Source organism: Melanerpes formicivorus, unplaced genomic scaffold (assembly GCF_026170545.1).
Source record: "Melanerpes formicivorus ecotype bairdi unplaced genomic scaffold, bMelFor1.0.p_v2 SCAF_19, whole genome shotgun sequence".
In the NCBI taxonomy this organism is placed as follows: domain Eukaryota; kingdom Metazoa; phylum Chordata; class Aves; order Piciformes; family Picidae; genus Melanerpes; species Melanerpes formicivorus.
The window spans coordinates 14838921-14858554 of record NW_027142371.1 but is presented as its reverse complement, the minus strand read 5'-3'; the positions used below and the strand labels follow the sequence as shown (position 1 = coordinate 14858554).

Sequence of the window (19634 nt, the reverse complement as noted above, 5' to 3'; positions counted from 1 at the left end):
CTTGTCCTGCTGGCCACACTCTCCTTCATGCACCCCAGGACCCCATTTGCCTTCTTGGCCATGAGGGCTCACTGCTGGCTCATGGACAGCTTGTAGCCCACCAGCACTCCCAGATCCTTCTGCCCTGAGCCCAGCAGCAGGGCAGAGCTGCTGGAGGTCAGACCCAGGCCCCATCCCACAGCACACACAGGGACAAGCAGCTCCCTGCTCCTCGCAGGCTCCGGCGGCAGCTCCCCCGCGGTTATTTTGGGGCTCTGACAAACCTGCTCTGTAAATAGTCCCTTCCCAGGCTGATTTCCTGCAGGATTGGTACCTCATTTATTCCATTTTCAGCCTGGATTCATCCTGCCTCTCCTCTGTTCCCTCCCGCCTCCAGGCTGCCTTTGTTCCCTCGCTGCCGGCAGAGCCGAGGCAGGGCTGTGCTCCGCGGTGGGAACACGAAGCACTTGCTGCGTCTGAGCGCCTGGCAGCGGCGGCCGAGGGCAGGCAGCAGCTCTGCTGGGAGCTGCAGGCTCATGCTGGGTGGGTTTGGGGGCAAAAAAAGGTTTCCTTCCCTCTCCAGAGCTCCCTTTCCCCCAGCTCTGGGAGAAGAGGCTCACTGGAGGCATCCCAAGCTGAAGAGAACCTGGGAGAGGTTTTCCCTCCTCAGTGCAGAGATCTTGATGTGCAGAGCCAGAATCTTGCCTCATCCTGGGGTGGGACCCAGGTCCTGAACATAAAACCTCTCACTTCTGGCCCCAAAAGGAAGGAGCCACTGGTGGTTAGAGCATTCACTTGGAGAAAGGAGAACAGCATTTCCTCTGCAGCCACTGGAAACACTGTCCCCCACCAGGGTCACTTCCCCATCCCTCATCCCCTTGAAAAGCAACTCCCCAAGGACCTTGGCTGCTTCTCCCTGATTTTAGCAACCCCCTGGGAAATGAAAGCAACAGAAACCTCCCCCAGGAGCACCCAACCCAGCCCCAACCCCAAGCCTGCCCACCCCATGCAGAGTTTTCAGCCCTTTTAAAAGCTTTTTTTCCCCTCCTCTCAACCCTCCCTCCTCAGGGTTTCCTGAGCCCTCAGGATGTATAAAACAAACCCAAACCCCAAATCTGTGTTTTAGCAGGAATTTATTAACACAACAATGAACTTCTCACATCAACCTAAACTGAAACACAGAGGTGAGCAGCTCAGGGGGCAGCACCAAGGCCTGAGCTGGGGCAAGGCTCAAACTGAGCAGCTCAGGGGGCAGCACCAAGGCCTGAGCTGGGGCAAGGCTCAAACTGAGCAGCTCAGGGAGCAGCACCAAGGCCTGAGCTGGGGCAAGGCTCAAACTGAGCAGCTCAGGGAGCAGCACCAAGGCCTGAGCTGGGGCAAGGCTCAAACTGAGCAGCTCAGGGAGCAGCACCAAGGCCTGAGCCTGGGCCTTGGAGCTTGGGAGAGGTTCCAAGGAACTTTTTTGAGGGGGGAGGGAGCTGGAAAATGGAGTCAAAGGTTTCTTTTTCTCAGCTTCTCTGGCCCTGGCTTCAGTGAGCATCAAACATGGGGCCAGGGGTGACTGTGATGTCAGCAAAGGGAGAGCTCTGCCTCAGCTGGATGACTGAGCACTTCTTCAGCACCAGGAGCAGGGAGAACCTGGCTGCAGCTTCTTTGCGGCTGCTCCTCCAGCAGAGCTCCTGGAAGCTGAAGGAAGAGGCACCAGAGCTCCTCAGGTGCTGCAGGGGGGAAAGAGAGCATCAGGCAGGGCAGCTTCCTGCCAGCAAAGCTTGCACCAGGTGAGCCTTGAGGCCCCTTCCAAGCTCAGGCACTGTGCTCCTGGGCAGGCTGCTGGGGGGGCCCTGCTTTAGCAGATGACCTCCAGAGGTCACATCCAACCCCACCATGCTGCCCTCCTCCTCCAGCAGACACCAACCCCATGAAGAGAAGGCTCCCAGGAGACCTCATTGTGGCCTTCCAGGATCTGCAGGGGGCTCCAAGAAAGCTGGGGAGGGACTTTTGAGGGTGTCAGGGAAGGATAGGACTGGGAGGGATGGAGCAGAACTAGAGGTGGGGAGATTGAGATTGGCTGTGAGGAAGAAGTTGTTGCCCAGGAGGGTGGTGAGAGCCTGGCACAGGCTGCCCAGGGAGGTGGTGACAGCCTCATGCCTGGGGGTGTTTGCAGCCAGGCTGGAGGTGGCTGTGAGCTACAGCTGCTGTGGTGTGAGGTTTGGAACCCACCTCAGCTGGGTTTGGAGCCCACTGACAACATCCAGCACTGGTACCTGTAAAGTTCTCAGCAGCTGAAGAGTCCTTTTGCTCCACCTTGTTTCTTCACCATCCTTCCCATTCCTCATCAGCTCCTACAGAAGAAATAGAGCAGAAGGTGTCAAAAGTCACACAGGACAATGAGAGCCTGGCCCAGGCTGCCCAGAGAAGGGGGAGATGCCCCAAGCCCAGGGCAGGTGGCTTGGGGCTCTGAACATCCTGCTCCAGTTGCAGTTGTCAGCAGGGGGTTGGACTGGACCCTTCCCAGGACCCTTCCCACCCAAAGCAGCCTGGGACTCCATGGTGAAAGGGAGAAGGGGTCTGGCCTGACTGAAGGTTAGAGGTGGGAGAAGAGGAGGCTGAGGGAGACCTCATTGCTCTCTACAGCTCCCTGAGATGAGGCTGGAGCCAGGTGGGGCTTGGGCTCTGCTCCCTACTATCAAGTGATAGAATGAGAGGCAATGGCCTGGAACTGTGCCGGGGGAGGCTTAGGCTAGAGACCAGGAAAAGTTCCTTTGGTGCAGGAGTGGTCAGGGACTGGCCCAGGCTGCCCAGGGAGGTGGTGGAGTCTCCATCCCTGGAGGGGTTCAAGAACCCTGTGGCCATGGCACCTGGGGGCAGGGTTTGGTGGCCATGGTGGGGCTGGGGTGCTGGTGGGACTGGATGCTCTCAGAGGGCTTCTCCAAGCCAGAGAGTTCTGTGGTGCTGTGACCCTGAGTCTCTGCAGGGGGGGTGGACCAGGTGAGCTTCCCAGCCACAGCAGTCAGGAACTTGGTGATAAAGGGGAGGAGAGTCCTGGCCTAGCCAAGCTCCTGCTGGGGCTGGGAGGGCAGCACTGCTTTGGAAGCTTTCAGAGTTCTGTGCTGCAGCAAGGCAGAGCCTTGGGCACCTACACTGGGTGACTCATCTTGCTGTGCTTCAGCTGCTTGGCCCGGGGAGAGATTCATCAGCGAGGAGCTCTCAGAGCAGACCATTGCCTCCTGCTGTCAGAGCAGAACAGAGCAGAGCAGACCATCAGCAGGCAGGGCCCTCTGCACACCAGGACACCCTCAGCCCCAGAGCCCTGCTCAGAGGAGTGAGCAGCAGGAAGGTTTGCCATAGGGATTTAACAGCTGCTCAGCACTGCTGTGTCTTTGTCTCCTGAAGGGAAGGACACTGCTGGAGCACTTGGGGCACTCACTGCAAGGAGGCCATGGAGGGGTTGGAGCAGGTCCAGAGAAGGGCAACAGAACTGGGGAAGGGCCTGGAGAGCAGGGCTGGGGAGGAGCAGCTGAGGGAGCTGGGGGTGTGCAGCCTGGGGAAGAGGAGGCTGAGGGAGACCTCACTGCTCTCTGCAGCTCCCTGAGAGGAGGCTGGAGCCAGGTGGGGCTTGGGCTCTGCTCCCAAGGAACAAGGGACAGGACAAGAGGAAACAGCCTCAAACTGCCCCAGGGGAGGTTCAGGTTGGCCATGAGGAACAATTTCTGCCCCTTGAGGGCTGTCCAGGCCTGGCCCAGGCTGCCCAGGGCAGTGGTGGAGTCCCCATCCCTGGAGGGGTTTCAGAGCCATGGAGCTGTGGTGCTGAGGGCCATGGTTTGGTGGTGCCCTGGCAGTGCTGGGGTCAGGCTTAGACTCTGTGATCCTCAAGGTCCCTTCCAACCCAACCCAATCCAAGAATCTATGACTGAAAAGGAAAAGTGGCAGGAAGGGAAGGCAGTAAACCCCCTGAGGGGGCTGAAATGCTCACTCTGCTTCCTCCACAGCTGGTGTCATCTCCATTCCTGGGATGCTGTGCCATCATCACCAAACCATTCCTCATTGTCCTCTCAGGCTCTGGATGAGCTGAGCCCCCACGGGAACCTGGCTCTTCTGCACTCAGTATCTCTGTTATTAGTTACACAAGGTCAAAGAGGCAGTTACTGAGAGCCCCTGCCCCTGAGACCTCCATTGCAGCCCAAACCCCACAGCCCAGTCAGCATGGAGAGGTGATCTCCACTCTGTGAGGGTGCTGCAACACTGCAACACGTTCATAGAATGGTCTGCCTTGGAAGAGACCTCAAGGATCACCCAGTGCCAACCCCCTGCCATGAGCAGGGACACCTCTCAGCCAGGCTCAGCTGCTCCAGGCCTCATCCAGCATGGCCCTGAGCACCCCCAGGCAGGAGGCAGCCACAGCCTCCCTGGGCAGCCTGGGCCAGAGTCTCAGCTCCCTCCTGCTGAAGAACTTCTTCCTCAGCTCCAGTCCAACCCTGCTCTGCCTCAGCTCCAAACCATTCCCCCTTGGCCTGGCTCTGACCCCCTCAGGAAAAGTCTCTCTGCAGCCTTCCTGCAGGATCCCTTCAGCTCCTGGCAGCAGCTCTGAGGTCCCCCCCCAGCCTTCCCTCTGCAGGCTGCCCACCCCCAGCTCCCTCAGCCTGTGCTCCCAGCAGAGCTGCTCCAGCCCTGGGCTCATCTCTGTGGCCTCCTCTGGGCTCCCTCCAGCAGGAGGTGAATCTCATTTCTCAGCAGAGGAACCAAAGGTCAGTCAAAGACTCCTGAAACCAGAACAGCCTGAACAAGGATGAGCACTTAGCAGCCAGGAGCAGCTCACTCCTGGGGGCTTTGCCTTGCACACAACCTCCTGCCAGTGCCTCTCAGCCACTTGCTTTCCAAGAGCCAAGTTAAAGCAGTACCTGTGGTGTCCTGCTCCTTCCTGCTGTCTTCCACTCCAGGCTCCCCCTGCCTCTCCTTCCTTCTCATCTTTAAGCCAGGGCTCTTGAAGCACTTTTCAAACAGCTGAAAACAATTATTGGCCACTGGGCTCCTGGGCTCCATCCAGGTGGGGGTGGGCAGCTGCTCAAGGGAGGCTCTTCTCCCCCTCTACTCTGCCCTGGGGGAGCCTTGTGTGCAGTTCTGGGCTGCCCAGCTCAGGGAGGACCTCAGGGAACTGCTGGAGAGGGGACAGCAAAGGGCTGCAGAGGTGCTGAGGGGACTGAGCCTCTCTGTGAGGGGAAAGGCTGAGAGGATTTGGGCTGTTCAGTGTGGGGAAGAGCAGCCTGAGGGGCAGCTCATCAAGGCTGATCAACACTTCAAGGGTGGGTGGCAGGAGGGTGGCACCAGGCTTGGCTCAGTGGTGCCCAGGGACAGGCCAGGGGGCACAGACTGGGCCATGAGAAGCTCCAGCTGAGCATGAGGAGGAACTTCTGTCACTGAAGGCTGCTGGAGGCCTGGAGCAGGCTGCCCAGAGAGGTGCTGGAGTCTCCATCTCTGCAGAGATTCCAGACCCACCTGGCTGTGTTCTGGGTGCCCTCCTCTGGGTGACCCTGCCCTGGCAGGGAGAGGTTGGACTCAATGACCTCCAGAGGCCTCTTCCAGCCTTCACCATTCTGTGATAGCCATCTGGTGTCCCAAAGCAACCCTGCCAGTGCTGCTGCACACCTGAGCTTTGCTGGGGGCCCACCTAAAACCCAGCCTGAGGCCCTCCCAGGTAGCCCCAAGATGTGCCCCACGCCCACAGCCCACACCAGGAGCTGAGCTTTACCATCTGCAGCTTGCTGTGCACCATAGGCTGCCCAGGCTGGCTCAGGAGCTTGTCCACACCTCCCCATTCCTTCCACATCATGGTCCTTTTGGAGGGGGGGGCCAGGTCTAGGGTAGTGAGGATGTCTGAGCAGTCATTCAGCTGGTTGTAGATTGTGCTGCAGCTCAGCTCCTTGACTACATCCACAAGCAGCTTCCTCTTTCTTTTGGTTTTCTTCCTCTGGGGGGCAGCTAAATGGAGCAAGAATGGGGAAAAGGAAAAGCAAAGCCCCTCCTGAGGGCTACTCACACAGCACTGACCCACAGGTGAAGGCACTGGGGATGGAGTGCAGAGGCTGCTGACCTCCTGCAGCACCACATGGACCTGGGAACCAGAGAGCAAGGGCCACTGCTCCAGGAGTTTTCACACAGTGTCCTCCTGTCCAGGCCATTCCCATGGAGCTGGTGATGGCAGAGATGGCTGCTGGGACTTCATGGAATCACAGAGAGCTTTGGCTGGGAAGAGCCTTTCAAACCCAGCCAGTCCAAGCCCCTGCAGCCCCCAGGGACAGCCCCAACCAGAGCAGGTTGCTCACAACCTGAGCTGCAGTGGTGCCAGGCATGGGGCAGCTCCCAGCTCCCTGGGCAGCCTGGGCCAGGCTCCCCCACCCTCAGCACCAAACATTTCTCTCTTCTCTCCAGCCTCAAACCATCTCCCCTTGTCCTGTCCCAACAGGCCCTGATCAAAACTCTGTCCCCAGCTTCCTGCTCAGCCTCTTTGAGCACTGCAAGGCCACCAGGAGGTCTCCCTGGAGCCTTCTCCTCTGCAGGCTGCACAACCCCAACTCTCTCAGCCTGGCTCACAGCAGAGGGCTCCCAGCCCTGCCAGCACTGCTGTGGCCTCCTCTGGCCCTGCTCCAGCAGGTCCCTGTCCTTGTGCTGAGGGCTCCAGAGCTGCCCCAGCACTGCAGGGAGGTCTCAGCAGAGCAGAGCAGGAGCAGAATGCCCTCCCTGCCCCTGCTGCTGGGGATGAGCTCAGGAGATGGCTGACTCTGTGACACATGATAGCCCACAGGACACAGATACCCCACCAGGGCTGCACAAGCAATCTGTCATCCCTCAGGCATGTGTGAGGGCTCCAGGAGCTGCTGAGGTACGCAAAGAGGTTTCATTACCTCATAATTAGTATCTGATTGGTCAGTGGAACCCTTTAATAATTAATTGAGGTACAGCTACCAAGCACTGAGGAAAGACACAAACTGGTTTGGGCAGGCTGGGAAATTCCAGGGGCCTGAGCTGTAGTGGCCAGAGGAAGTTGTTTGTGTGCTGACAGCCACCAGGGTGGCACTGAGACCCACTCCCAGGAAAAGGAACCCTGGGGAAGCTAAACATTGACCAAACCAAAGGCCTGGAGCTGTGCAGGTGGATGTCTGGGGCTGCTGGGTCACTGGCAAGCCAAGCCCTGCAGCTGAAAGGTCAGGAACACAGGCTGGGGGCTGCTGGAGATGCAGAGCAGCAAAGCCTGACTGGAGGCAAGGAGGAAATCATGAGCAGAGGCCTGGGCAGAGCAGCTGAACAACCTGATGCTGCTCTTGGGTAACAGTCAGCCTAAGCCTGAGCTCTGGCAGCAGCAGCAGGGAGAAGCTGAGGTGGCAATGATCTGGTTTGCAAATGTTTTCACTAATGAGAGGGGGGAAAAACCTCAGTTAACACCAGCTGGAGTTTTACATCTGGAGTTTTGTGGCCAGCTGTGGGTCCCCAGGTCAAGAGAGACAGGGAGCTGCTGGAGGAGAGGTCAGCTGAGGTTATGGAAATGCTGAGAAGCAGCTCTGAGGAGCAAAGGCTGAGAGCCCTGGGGCTGAGAGCCTGCAGCAGAGCAGCCCCAGAGGGGAGCTGAGCAATGCTCAGCAGGAGCTAAAGGAGCTGTGGGGGGCAAGAGGCTGGGGCCAGGCTCTGCTCAGTGGTGCCCAGGGACAGCACAAGGAGCAATGGGCACAGAGTGGCAGCCAGGAGGTTCCCTGAGGAGAAAGTTGTTTGGTGTGAGGGAGCAGAGCCCTGGAGCAGGCTGCCCAGAGAGGTTGTGGAGTCTCCTGGTGTGGAGAGCTTCCAACCCCCCCGGGCACTGTGCCCCTGGGCAGGTTGCTGTGGGTGCCCTGCTGGAGCACAGGCTTGGCCTGGGTGAGCTCCAGAGCCCCCTTCCAGCCTCACCCTGCTGGAGCAGGGCTTGGCCTGGGTGAGCCCCAGAGCTCCCTTCCAGCCCCTCCCTGCTGGGCTGGGATGTGAAACATTCATCAAGGAACTGGTCCCATTCTGACCTGTGTCAGCAACTGGCTGGAGCACAAAGCCTTCCTCCTCTCTCAGCAGCAGCTCTTCCTCCTCTCTCAGCAGCAGCTCTGTCTCCTTCAGCAGGTGACCATCAGTGCCAGTGGGCTCCACTGTGAGAAAAGCCAGGGACAGATCCCCATTACAAACCCAACCCAACCAAGCTGGAACAAGCTCTCCACCTGAGGACACAGACTGGTATCAGACAGAAGAGGTCATAACTAGACAATGATTTCTGCCTGGGATCTCACAGTCAGCTCAACCAGCAGCAGCCAGCCCTGCTGCAGCCCCCATCCTGCCCTCCCTGGCAGCACAGGCTGAGGAGCTGGGCCTGGAGCAGAAATAAACACCCAACTGGCAGAGAAAGTGTTTAGGGGAAGAAGTCTTTCATTGCAATATTTCTCTTTCCCAATCCAGGGTGGAATTCTGACAGCACAAAAGGAGAGGCCACACTTTCCCTTCAGGCTCTTCCAGTTTCAAGGTAAGAGCAGGAATGGAGCTGAAGGGATCCAAGACACCAAAATAACTCCAGCATCCCTAGATTAACTTCTTCCCCCAGTCTAAAGCCAAGAGGGAACTGACAGCAGCTTCCTGGGCTGTCACACCTCAGGAGTGATTGGGCACCAAGATGTGAGGCAGGAATGGTCCTGGGTGCAGTTCAAAGTCACAGCAGGCTCTGAGCCCTGCTCCTTTGTCCCTTTTCCAGATGCAGGATGGATCAAAACCCAAAAGTGCCCAAGAGGCTGCCAGGTAAAAGTGGTCCTGAGGAAACAAATCTGGCACCTCCAGGCCAAATGACATTGTAGCTGATTTTATCTCATGTATGAGGGGGAGGGGGAAAAGAAAAAGGAGGAAGAGAGGAAGGAGTCACAACCTGTGACAGCCAGCTGCCTGTGAGCAGTGCTGGACACTGCCACAAGAACAGAGGGGCTGCTGGAAGGGGCTGCCCAGACTCACTGGTGGTGCTGTTCTCTGCTGGCTCTTGTGGCAGGGGAAAGTCTTCCTGCACATCCAGGAGGTCATTCTCCAGGCCACTTGGCTCATCCCTCAGCAGGAGTTCTTCAACACAAAACACACAGACTTAATCCCTCTGAGCCACAAAGCAGCCCAAGGCAGCCTGCAGTTACTTGGTGGAGGTTTGCTCTCTGCCAACAAGAGCTCAGCTTGAGCAGGCACAGAATGGTTGGGGTTGGAAGAGACCTTTAAGATCATGGTTTGGAAGGAGAGAAAAGGAGACTGAGACTGGATGTGAGGAACAAGTTGTGCACCAGGAGGCTGCTGGAGCACTGCCACAGGTTGCCCAGGGAGGGAGCTGAGGCCTCATGGCTGGAGCTGTGCAAGGGGAGGCTGGAGAAGGCTGTGAGCAAGCTGCTGCAGGGCAGGATGTCCCTGCTGAGGGCAGGGGGTGCACTGGGTGGCCTTTGGAGGTCCCTTCCAACCCAAACCATTCTGGGATTCTTGTGACAGGCCAAGGGGAGATGGTTTGAACTCAGAGAGGGAGATTCAGAGTGGAGAGAAGGGAGAAATGTTTGGTGCTGAGGGTGGGGAGAGCCTGGCCCAGGCTGCCCAGGGAGCTGGGAGCTGCCCCATGCCTGGCACCACTGCAGCTCAGGTGGTTTGAGCAGCCTGCTCTGGCTGCAGCTTGGGCTGGGTGACCTTGGAAGGTCCCACCCAAAGCCCTCTGGCCTTCTGTGGCTCCTCATCCTTGAACAGAGCTTGACTTGGCAGTATCAAGCAGAAGGACTTTGTGAATGAAACTAACAAGCCCCAGAGAGCTTCTGTTTGACAACAATCCCTCTCTGTTTGTTTGCTTTCCTGCAAGGAGGAAATAAAACATTTGGAGGGAAACTGACTCTGTTTACCCCTGGCAAACCTTACCAATCATATCAGCAGCATCCTCCTCGTCCCCAAAGCAGTCCTGCTGAAGGCCAAAGGTGTCCTCCTGCAGCACAGACCTGTCTCCATTGGCACTCAGAGAGCAGTGATCAGCCACCAGGCTGTTGCTGCTGGTGAAGGTGCTGCAGTCCAAGAAGCTCTTTTTCCTGAGTGCCTCTGGTTCTTCATCTGGAGAAACACAATTGCTGCTGCTGAGGAGGCTTGGAAAGGCATCCTTAGCTCTTGCCTCATGTTTTTCAGCTAGTTTGGGAAGTGCAAGGTAGCCCAGGCCTCCAATGGAACAAATAATGAACAATTTCAGCTGGTTCAGTAAAAAAGCAGAGGGTGTTGGGTCTGGTTTTCAGTCTCTGAACATCACACTGGGCTATTTAGGGACAAATTTAAACCCACATTTGAGCATGGGAGGCCAGGACAGGCCAAATGCACTTTCAGTGGTAGCTTTTACACAGGTGGAAGGGACAGAGGGAATCAAATTCACACTTTTCCATGTGGACTGCTTCTGATTTCTCAGCTCCTCTCACCAAAGCTCCTGCCACAGAGAATGAGGCTGCTCTCAAAGCCCTCTGTGAGTGTGATGTCTTCAGCTCTGCTCTGATTCAAGGTGAAATGGTCAACCACATTGATGGCACTGAAGGGGGAAAAACAGGGCAGGAAAGAGAGGGTGGAAAAGGAGAATTTGCTTCTGAGCAAATCCTTATCATAAAGCCCCAGAAGAGCTTCTGTTTCCTACAGCATGGGCAGCCCCCAGGCTGATCCTCACTGCTGTGGACAGGGAACAGCCCTTTCCCCAAGCTATTCCTGCTGGAGCCATTTAAGGTTAAATTCACTGCTTTGAATTCCCTCTAAAAGAGCTTTAACAACAGTAAAAAGGGCTGTGGAAGCCAGAAGCTGTGTGTTTATCAGAGCTGATAGCCCCAAACCCCAGTGGAAAGCCCTTATCCCGGACCTTTGGGGCCACCAGAGCCATCAGAAGCACGTCTCAGCCTCCTGGTGTTATCAGTTTCTCTCCATTAATGCTGATTGGTGACAGAAAAGGCAAAGAAATGGGCTGGCTTTTCATCAGGAGCCAAGCTGAGTGCTGCTGATAAAGCAGGCTGGCCCCAAGGAGCACTGGAGCAGAAATTAGATGGTCACACAATGGAACAGGGCAAGACTGAGAGAGTTACCCAGGGCTGTCTGGATCTATGGTTTTAAACATAAATGTAAATAATAACAGAAGAAGGAAAGAGAGGAAGGAGAGAAAGGGGAGAAGGAGAGAAAGGGAAGAAGGAGAGAGAGGGGAGAAGGAGAGAGAGGGGAGAAGGAGAGAGAGGGGAGAAGGAGAGAGAGGGGAGAAGGAGAGAGGAGAAGGAAAGAGAGAGGAGAAGGAAAGAGAGAGGAGAAGGAAAGAGAGAGGAGAAGGAAAGAGAGAGGAGAAGGAAAGAGAGAGGAGAAGGAAAGAGAGAGGAGAAGGAAAGAGAGAGGAGAAGGAAAGAGAGAGGAGAAGGAAAGAGAGAGGAGAAGGAAAGAGAGGAGTAGGAAAGAGAGAGGAGAAGGAAAGAGAGAGGAGAAGGAAAGAGAGAGGAGAAGGAAAGAGAAGAGAAGGAAAAAGATTAATAATACAAATAAGAAACAGAAAGAGGAAGACAGACAAAGAAATAGAAATAAGAAATAAAAGAAGAAAGCTCCTGGGGTCAGAGGTTTGGGGTCAGAGGTTTGGGGTCAGAGGTTTGGGGTCAGAGGTTTGGGGTCAGAGGTTTGCAGCCTTTCCTCAGCTCCTTTCCAACCCTGGATGTTCAGCTCAGCTCATGGCCTCACTGCAAAGCCCTGGGGATTGAATGGATCTCAAGGAGTTCTACAAACATGCAATCCCTGTAAAGCTGACCCAGAACTCCCAGAGCTGCCAAATCCCAGCATGGTTGGGGCTGGAAGGGAGCTGGAAGGGAGTCCAAACCCCCTGCCCCAGCAGGGCACCCACAGCAGCTGCCCAGGGGCACAGTGCCCAGGGGGGGTTGGAAGCTCTGCACACCAGGAGACTCCACAACCTCTCTGGGCAGCCTGCTCCAGGGCTCTGCTCCCTCACACCAAACAACTTTCTCCTCAGGGAACCTCCTGGCTGCCACTCTGTGCCCATTGCTCCTTGGCCTGTCCCTGGGCACCACTGAGCAGAGCCTGGCCCCAGCCTCTTGCCCCCCACAGCTCCTTTAGCTCTTGCTGAGCATTGCTCAGCTCCCCTCTGGGGCTGCTCTGCTGCAGGCTCTCAGCCCCAGGGCTCTCAGCCTCTGCTCCTCCCAGAGCTGCTCCAGGCCCCTCAGCAGCTCTGCAGCCTCCCCTGGACTCTCTCCAGCAGTTCTCTGTCTCTCTTGACCTGGGGAGCCCAGAGCTGAACTCCAACTCTGGCTTCAGCAGGACAGAGTAGAGGAGGAGGAGGAGGGGGAGAGCCTCCCTTGTCCTGCTGTCCCTACTCTCCTTCATGCACCCCAGGACCCCATTGGTCTTCTTGGCCATGAGGGCTCACTGCTGGCTCATGGACAGCTTGTAGCCCAGCAGCACTCTGAGGTCCTTCACAGGATTGTTAGCACAGCTGAATTCAGGGGAATTCAGGTACCAAATCCAAACAATTCCCTCTGCTCAGAGAACAGCTCTGCAAATGCTAAATAATGACTGAAAACCAGAGAAGAATTTACTTCAGGGCAGGGAGTGGTGCCTCAAAATCATGGAACTCCTCTGGCAATGTCACAGATTGATAAGCAGCCTCAAAATTCTCTTCTGGAAGGTCAACAAGGCCTAAAAGAAGCAGAAAGCATAAAGTAAGCACCAATAAGAGCAGGCCATGTTCTCCCAGGGAGGTCTAACAAGGCTACACAGCTGCCAGGAAGGTCTGCTGCTGTTTGCAAGAGCAGAGAGTGGAAAGCTTAGGCCACAGTGGGATCCAAACCTTTCTTTCCCAGGGATTTTGTTTTACAGACAAGCTCCAGAAGGACCTGAAATGCTGCAGCCACCTGGGGGCTTGGGCACAGGCACACTGAGCCCCTGCAAGACTCTCCCTGCTGGCATCCAGCCTGGATTCTGCCAGCCCTCTGCAGATGAATGATTGCCTGCCCCTCCTCTGCCCAGCCTCTGCCTGATGCTGTTCCCCAGCATCAAAGCATTATACAGTGAGGCTGCACATACCCACAGCACCCTGGAGCAGGCAGAGGCAGAAGGCAGTGCTGAAGGTCATCTGCTTCAGCCTTTCACACCAAGCTGGGCTCAGTTCTAAGGCAGAGCAGTCTGGATTGTCCCTGCTGCTGGGGGAGACTCCAGAGCAGCTCTGGACACCCTCCCCTGGAACTGGCTCTCTTTGCCAAGATTTCCACCCCCCCACATGGAGCTGGAGTCTCCTGCTGCAGCTGTGCCTTGCTCTTGTGCTGCACAGCCCTCTCTGGGCAGCTGCAGGGTGTGTGGCAAGCTGTGGCACTGCCCTGCACTGCTGGGGTCTGCCCCACTTGTTTACAAGGATTAACTAACTATTCATCACAACTGATAGATTGAGAATGATTTATAGAACCTCTGATTGGTTTGGGGAGGGGAAGAGACCTTTCAAGGTCATCAGGTCCAAACCCCCCTGTGGCCAGCAGGGACATCCCCAACCAGAGCAGGCTGCTCCCAGCCCCAACCAGCCTGAGCTGCAGTGGTGCCAGGCATGGGGCAGCTCCCAGCTCCCTGGGCAGCCTGGGCCAGGCTCTCCCCACCCTCAGCACCAAACATTTCTCTCTTCTCTCCAGCCTCAATCTCCCTCTTGGAGTTCAAACCATCCCCCCTTGTCCAGACCAAACAGTCTGTGATCAAAATCTGTCCCCAGCTTTCTGATTGCCCTTCTTAAGCACTGCAAGGCCTCCAGAAGGTGTCCCTGGAGCCTTCTCCTCTCCAGGCTGCCCAAGGCCAGCTCTCTCAGCCTGGCTCACAGCAGAGGGCTCCCAGCCCTGCCAGCACTGCTGTGGCCTCCTCTGGCCCTGCTCCACCAGGTCCCTGTCTGTGCTGTGCTGAGGGCTCCAGAGCTGCCCCAGCACTGCAGGGGGGGGTCCCAGCAGAGCAGAGCAGAGGGGCAGAATCCCCTCCCTCTCTGATTGCCCAACTGAGAAGATCCCAGAGCAGATATTGAGCATTCTGCAGACAGCTCAGGTCACAAAGCTCCTGAGGGCTGGCCACAGAAGCTGGTGTCCTGCTTCTCTCCTTTTGTGAGGCAACAGTGCCTCCCCTTAGCAGGACAGGCACACAGCCTGCTGGAACAGGACCCAGCCATCCCTGCTCCCCTCTCCCTGGGTGCATGGCTAGAGCTCAACCACACAGCCAGACCTGGCACTGCCACACTGTTGGACACGTTGTTGGTGTCATCAGCAATTACAGTTAATTAGCCAGCAATGGAGGCTGAGTTCAAGCTTCTTCTCAGAAGGCCACTTCAGACACTGCCTCTTTGAATGGAGTCAGAGGCCTGGCAGGGCATGGATTAAGCCCAGCTGAAGACCAGTGGCAGGCACTGGCATGGCCAATGCCCCTGAGAAGGTGAACAGCAATATCCCAAGTGGGTTACTCACAGGAGAGGTGCAGCAGCCCCTGGGCACATACCTGGGCAGAAGGCTGTCTTCATTTTAGTCAGAGCTTCACTACAGTCTGCCAAGAGGTACTTGGCTTTCCTGTGGTAAATCCTCACCACTCCCAGGAGCAAGTGCCCAGAGGTTCTCAGAGCTAGTGTGAACTTTGGTGAGGTAAAAAACAGGTGTGCAGGAGTTAGTGTCTGGGTGGGGGGAAGGCACCAAAACCACACTGAAATGAACACACAACACAGGGAGAGCAGAGCTGCAGCAGCACAGACCAGTCCCAGGGCTCCATGAAGCTCAGCAGGGACTTGTGTTGAGAGAGAGCCACCAACAGAAAGGGATTTTCAGAGCTGGGGACCTCAGGCTGCTTCTGCTCCCACACTGCACCACGAGTCCTGAGCCTCACCATGATCCACTTACTGCAGGCAATGAAATGGTGACTACCAAATGCCAGGCCAGGGGAATGTGCTCAGCCCAGCTGAAAGCCTTGGAGCTGCTGAGCCATGGGGTCAGTGACACTGCAAATGCTTCTCACCCTTCCCCTGGATGCATTTGCAACAGCAAAGCCAAGGACTGAGTCATGGGCAGTTGGCTGCTCCTGCCTGCACCTCCTCCAGCCACCCAGAGCCTCTCCTGAGCTCTGCTTGGGTTTCATTAGCTAAGGGCTAGGATGGGAGCCATGGAAGGAAGCCACTGAAAGTGGAAGCAGGGAAGAGATTGTCCCTCCCACACCGGGCACTGGGGAGGCCACACCTCCAGCATTAGTCTCAGGTTTGGGCCACTCACTGCAAGGTGGACTCTGAGGGGCTGGAGAGCAGGGCTGGGGAGGAGCAGCTGAGGGAGCTGGGGGTGTGCAGCCTGGGGCAGAAGAGGCTGGGGGGAGAGCTTCTGGCTCTCTGCAGCTCCCTGAGAGGAGGCTGGAGCCAGGGGGGGGTTGGGATCTTTTCTCCCTAGGAACAAGTGATAGGACAAGAGGAAATGGCCTCAAGTTGTCCCAGGGGAAGTTTAGGTTGGACAAGAGGAACAATTTCTTCCCCTTGAGGCTTGTCCAGGCCTGGCCCAGGCTGCCCAGGGCAGTGGTGGAGTCCCCATCCCTGGAGGGGTTTTTGGGGCTGTGGAGCTGTGGGGCTGAGGGCCATGGCTTGGTGGTGGCCTGGCAGTGCTGGGGGAAGGCTTGGACTCCATGGTCCTAAAGACCTTTTCCAACCCAAACAACTCTATGATCCTATGAACACCTCCTCACAGTGCACATAAAGCTGTGCCACAGACCTCCAGGAGGGAGGCAGAAGCATAGAGTCATTGGAGGGCTTAGGTTGGAAAGGGACCTTAAGGATCATCTACTCCAACCTCCCTGCCAGGGGCAGGGACACCTCTCAGAGGCTTTGGGGTGGAAGAGACCTCAACAAGTGAGGTGTTGGAACCAGAGCCATTTGAGGGGCTGGAGGTTTTCATCAGGGGGGAGCTGATCTGATACTGCCTTTGAAAGAGCCACAGGCTGGGGCAGCTCAGGGAGCCTCCATGCCAGCCACAGTCCTGCTGGGGATGGGGAGCTCCAGCCCAGAGCCTCAGCAGAGGCACCTCACCCCTCCCTACCCTTGGTGAGATGATCCTCTCCACTGTTGCCTCCAAATTGCACTCAAATATGTGAGCCTTGGTGAGCTTCTTCTCCCAGTGGGCAGCCAGCCAGATTTTGGCCAGGGGCCCTCTCTTGCTGATGAGCAGATGCAGGTAGAACATGGTGCCTGGGCTGGGGGTCCCAGCCTGGCCCCACCGCCACCTCCTCGGGCTGCTCCCCCAGCGGGAGGAAGGTCCTGGGGCACAAAGCAGGGAGAGGGATTCAGCAGAGTGCTGAGGGGGTGGAAGGCACCAGGGGGTGCTGAGGGGGGTAAGGGGATTGGGAGGGAATGGGGAGTGTCTGGCAGGACCTGAGGGGGATTTAGTGGGAGCCTGAGGGGGTGGGGGGCACCCAGCTGGGTGCTGGAGGGATGGGATGGGGGATTTAGAGGGATGTGAGGGGATGAGAGACCCAGCCAGGCACTGAGGGAGTCTGGTGGGACCCTAAGGGCAGATGAGACAGGGCAGATGTGGTGGGGCCTGGGGGGATGGAGGGGACACAGCCAAGCCCTAAGGGATGAGAGGATTTACCAGGACCTAAGGGGATGAGGGAGCCCAGGGGGATGCTGAGGGAGCCCAGGGGGATGCTGAGGGGGCTCAGGGAGATGCTGAGGGGGCCAGGGGGATGCTGAGGGGAGCCAGGGGGATGCTGAGGGAGCCCAGGGGGATGCTGAGGGGAGCCAGGGGGATGCTGAGGGGAGCCAGGGGGATGCTGAGGGAGCCCAGGGGGATGCTGAGGGAGCCCAGGGGGATGCTGAGGGGGCCCAGGGGGATGCTGAGGGGAGCCAGGGGGATGCTGAGGGGGCCCAGGGGGATGCTGAGGGAGCCCAGGGGGATGCTGAGGGGAGCCAGGGGGATGCTGAGGGGGCCCAGGGGGATGCTGAGGGGAGCCAGGGGGATGCTGAGGGGAGCCAGGGGGATGCTGAGGGAGCCCAGGGGGATGCTGAGGGGAGCCAGGGGGATGCTGAGGGAGCCAGGGGGATGCTGAGGGGAGCCAGAGGGATGCTGAGGGAGCCAGGGGGATGCTGAGGGAGCCCAGGGGGATGCTGAGGGAGCCAGGGGGATGCTGAGGGAGCCCAGGGGGATGCTGAGGGAGCCCAGCCAGGCCCTGAGGGGATTTGCTGGGCCCTGAGGGAATGGAGCAGGAGGATTTAGTGGGGGGAGAGCGGATGAGGGGATGCAGCCAGGCCCTGAGGGGGCTGGGAGGGGACTGGGAGGGATCTGAGGGGGTGGAGGGACCCAACCAGGCACTAAGGGGCAGAGGATTTAGTGGGGCCCGGGAAGGAGAGGGGACTGGGCAGGACCCCGCGGGGGCAGGGCAGGGGCTGGGGAGCCAGGGTGCTCCCCTCGGCCCGGAGGGGAGGGAGGGCTCCGCTGGAGCCGGGGGGAGCAGGGAGCCGGCTGGATGCTGCAAGGGGATCCGGGGGGGGGAGCCACGGGGGGGATTTACCGGGGCCTGGGGGCAGCAGGGGGCTCTGGTGGGCTCGGAGGGGATGGGGGGGGGGCGGTCGGTCGTGCGCCGAGGCGGGGGGCGGAGGGCACTGGGGGCGGAGGGCTCCGGGGGCGGAGGGCACTGGGGGCGGAGGGCACTGGGGGCGGAGGGCACTGAGGGCGGAGGGCTCCGGGGGCGGAGGGCACTGGGGGCGGAGGGCTCCGGGGGCGGAGGGCTCCGGGGGCGGAGGGCACTGGGGGCGGAGGGCTCCGGGGGCGGAGGGCACTGGGGGCGGAGGGCACTGGGGGCGGAGGGCTCCGGGGGCGGAGGGCACTGGGGGCGGAGGGCACTGGGGGCGGAGGGCTCCGGGGGCGGAGGGCTCCGGGGGCGGAGGGCACTGGGGGCGGAGGGCACTGGGGGCGGAGGGCTCCGGGGGCGGAGGGCACTGGGGGCGGAGGGCACTGGGGGCGGAGGGCACTGGGGGCGGAGGGCACTGGGGGCGGAGGGCTCCGGGGGCGGAGGGCACTGGGGGCGGAGGGCACTGGGGGCGGAGGGCACTGGGGGCGGAGGGCTCCGGGGGCGGCTCCGGGGGCGGCTGCGGGACCCTCCCTGAGCCTTCCCGCCAAGGGCGCGGGGGCGGCGCGCGCCGGCGGGAGCGCGGGCCGGGGGGGTGGGGGGAGCCGGGGGGGGGGGGTCCGGGGCTCGGAGACCAGCAGCACCCCCGAGATCGGCGGGAGAAGCACACCCCCCACACCCCCCGGTGTCTTTGCAGGCCCCGGGGGCGGCGGGGTCGCGGGGCTTGGAGGGTCCCTGTGTGCGCCCAGCGGCTCGGCACGGCTCGGCTCGGCACACCGGAGACCCCCCCCGGGCGGGTGTAAGCGACCCCCCGCTCCCCCCGTGCCTCGCTGGGGCTGCAGGGGGCTGCACACTGCCCGGGGGCACGACGCTGCTCACCTCAGGCAGGTGCACGGAGAGCATCTGCACAGCCTCTGCTCCTCCTCTTTCTTCTTTCTCCTTCTCCTCCTCTGCCATCTCCTTCCCAATCTCCTTCTCCGCCTCCATCTCTCCCTTCTTCTCCTTCACCTCCTTTGCCTCATTCTGCTTTTCCCTTCTTCTTCTTTCTTCTTCATCTCATTTTCCTCATTCTTTTCCCTTCTTCTTCTCCTTCATCTCCTTCTCCTCATTCTTTTCCCTTCTTCTTTTCTTCTTCTCCTTCATCTCCTTCTCCTCATTCTTTTCCCTTCTTCTTTTCTTCTTCTCCTTCATCTCCTTCTCCTCATTCTTTCTCCTTCTTCTTTTCTTCTTCTCCTTCATCTCCTTCTCCTCATTCTTTTCCCTTCTTCTTCTTCGTCTCCTTCTCCTCATTCTTTTCCCTTCTTCTTTTCTTCTTCTCCATCATGTCCTTCTCCTCATTCTTTTCCCTTCTTCTTCTTCTTCATCTCCTTTTCCTCATTCTTTTTCCTTCTTCTTTTCTTCTTCTCCTTCATCTCCTTCTCCTCATTCTTTTCCCTTCTTCTTCTTCTTCATCTCCTTTTCCTCATTCTTTTTCATTCTTCTTCTTTTCTTTCTTCTTCTTCTCCTTCATCTCCTTATCCTCATTCTGCTTTTTCCTTCTCTTTCTTCTTTTATTTCTTCTTATTCTGCTTTTTCCTTCTCCTTTTCTTTCTTCTTCTCTTTCATCTCCTTTTCCTCATTCTGTTTTCTCCTTCTCTTCTTTCTTTTTTTCTTCTTCTTCTTCTCTTTCACTTCCTTTTCCTCATTCTGCCTTTTCCTTCTTTCTTCTTCTTTTTCTCCTTCTTCTTCTCTTTCATCTCCTTTCCCTTATTCTGCATTTTCCTTCTCTTTCTTCTTCCTTTCTTCTCCTTCTCCCAGCCTCTGCTGAGAAACATCTGTACCAGCTGGAGGCAGCATGTGGCCAGGAAGGCCACCAGCATCCCGGCTTGGATCAGCAGGAGCAGGGCAGGGCTTTGTCCCCCTGTGCTCAGCACTGCTCGTGAGGCCACACCTCAAACCCTGGCTGCAGTTTTGGGGCCCTCGCTCCAAGAAGGACATTGAGAGGTGAGCAGGTGGCTGCAGGCAGGTCTGATGAAGCTGTCTTAACTGCAGGG

General features: G+C 58.0%; 2 protein-coding genes across 3 annotated transcripts; both read right to left on the bottom strand.

Moving 5' to 3' along the window:
* Positions 1 to 1111: 1111 nt before the first annotated feature.
* RAD21L1 (RAD21 cohesin complex component like 1) lies at positions 1112 to 18874 on the bottom strand. 2 transcript variants are annotated; one of them, XM_068150258.1, is made up of 14 exons: positions 18481 to 18874; positions 16074 to 16291; positions 14509 to 14638; positions 12588 to 12687; positions 10443 to 10549; positions 9904 to 10089; positions 8983 to 9084; positions 8019 to 8138; positions 5726 to 5955; positions 4878 to 4980; positions 3953 to 4089; positions 3120 to 3206; positions 2244 to 2321; positions 1112 to 1697 (listed from the first exon to the last, which is right to left on the bottom strand). In XM_068150258.1, exons 2-14 carry the CDS (start codon positions 16215 to 16217, stop codon positions 1509 to 1511), a joined length of 1713 nt encoding a protein of 570 aa, XP_068006359.1. In that variant the 5' UTR covers positions 16218 to 16291; positions 18481 to 18874; the 3' UTR covers positions 1112 to 1508. The 2 variants fall into 2 exon arrangements, with proteins under 2 accessions (XP_068006359.1, XP_068006358.1); XM_068150257.1 differs by having other exon boundaries at positions 3120 to 3209; positions 18481 to 18873.
* LOC137447162 (uncharacterized) lies at positions 16605 to 18588 on the bottom strand. The gene is made up of 2 exons (XM_068150432.1): positions 17545 to 18588; positions 16605 to 16631 (listed from the first exon to the last, which is right to left on the bottom strand). The coding sequence occupies exons 1-2, from the start codon at positions 18586 to 18588 to the stop codon at positions 16605 to 16607; spliced, it is 1071 nt and encodes a 356-aa protein (XP_068006533.1).
* Positions 18875 to 19634: the final 760 nt, after the last annotated feature.

Coding starts and splice junctions, on each gene's coding strand:
- RAD21L1 (XM_068150257.1), bottom strand. CDS start 16,217: ATGTTCTACCTGCATCTGCTCATCAGCAAGAGAGGGCCCCTGGCCAAA. Junction 9,085..9,903: donor GGATGCTGCTGATATGATTG/GTAAGGTTTGCC, acceptor TTTGTGTTGAAG/AACTCCTGCTGAGGGATGAG. Junction 8,139..8,982: donor AGCAGAGAACAGCACCACCA/GTGAGTCTGGGC, acceptor CTTTTCTCACAG/TGGAGCCCACTGGCACTGAT.
- LOC137447162 (XM_068150432.1), bottom strand. CDS start 18,588: ATGGAGGCGGAGAAGGAGATTGGGAAGGAGATGGCAGAGGAGGAGAAG. Junction 16,632..17,544: donor CCTGCTGCCCCCAGGCCCCG/GTAAATCCCCCC, acceptor TCATCCCCTTAG/GTCCTGGTAAATCCTCTCAT.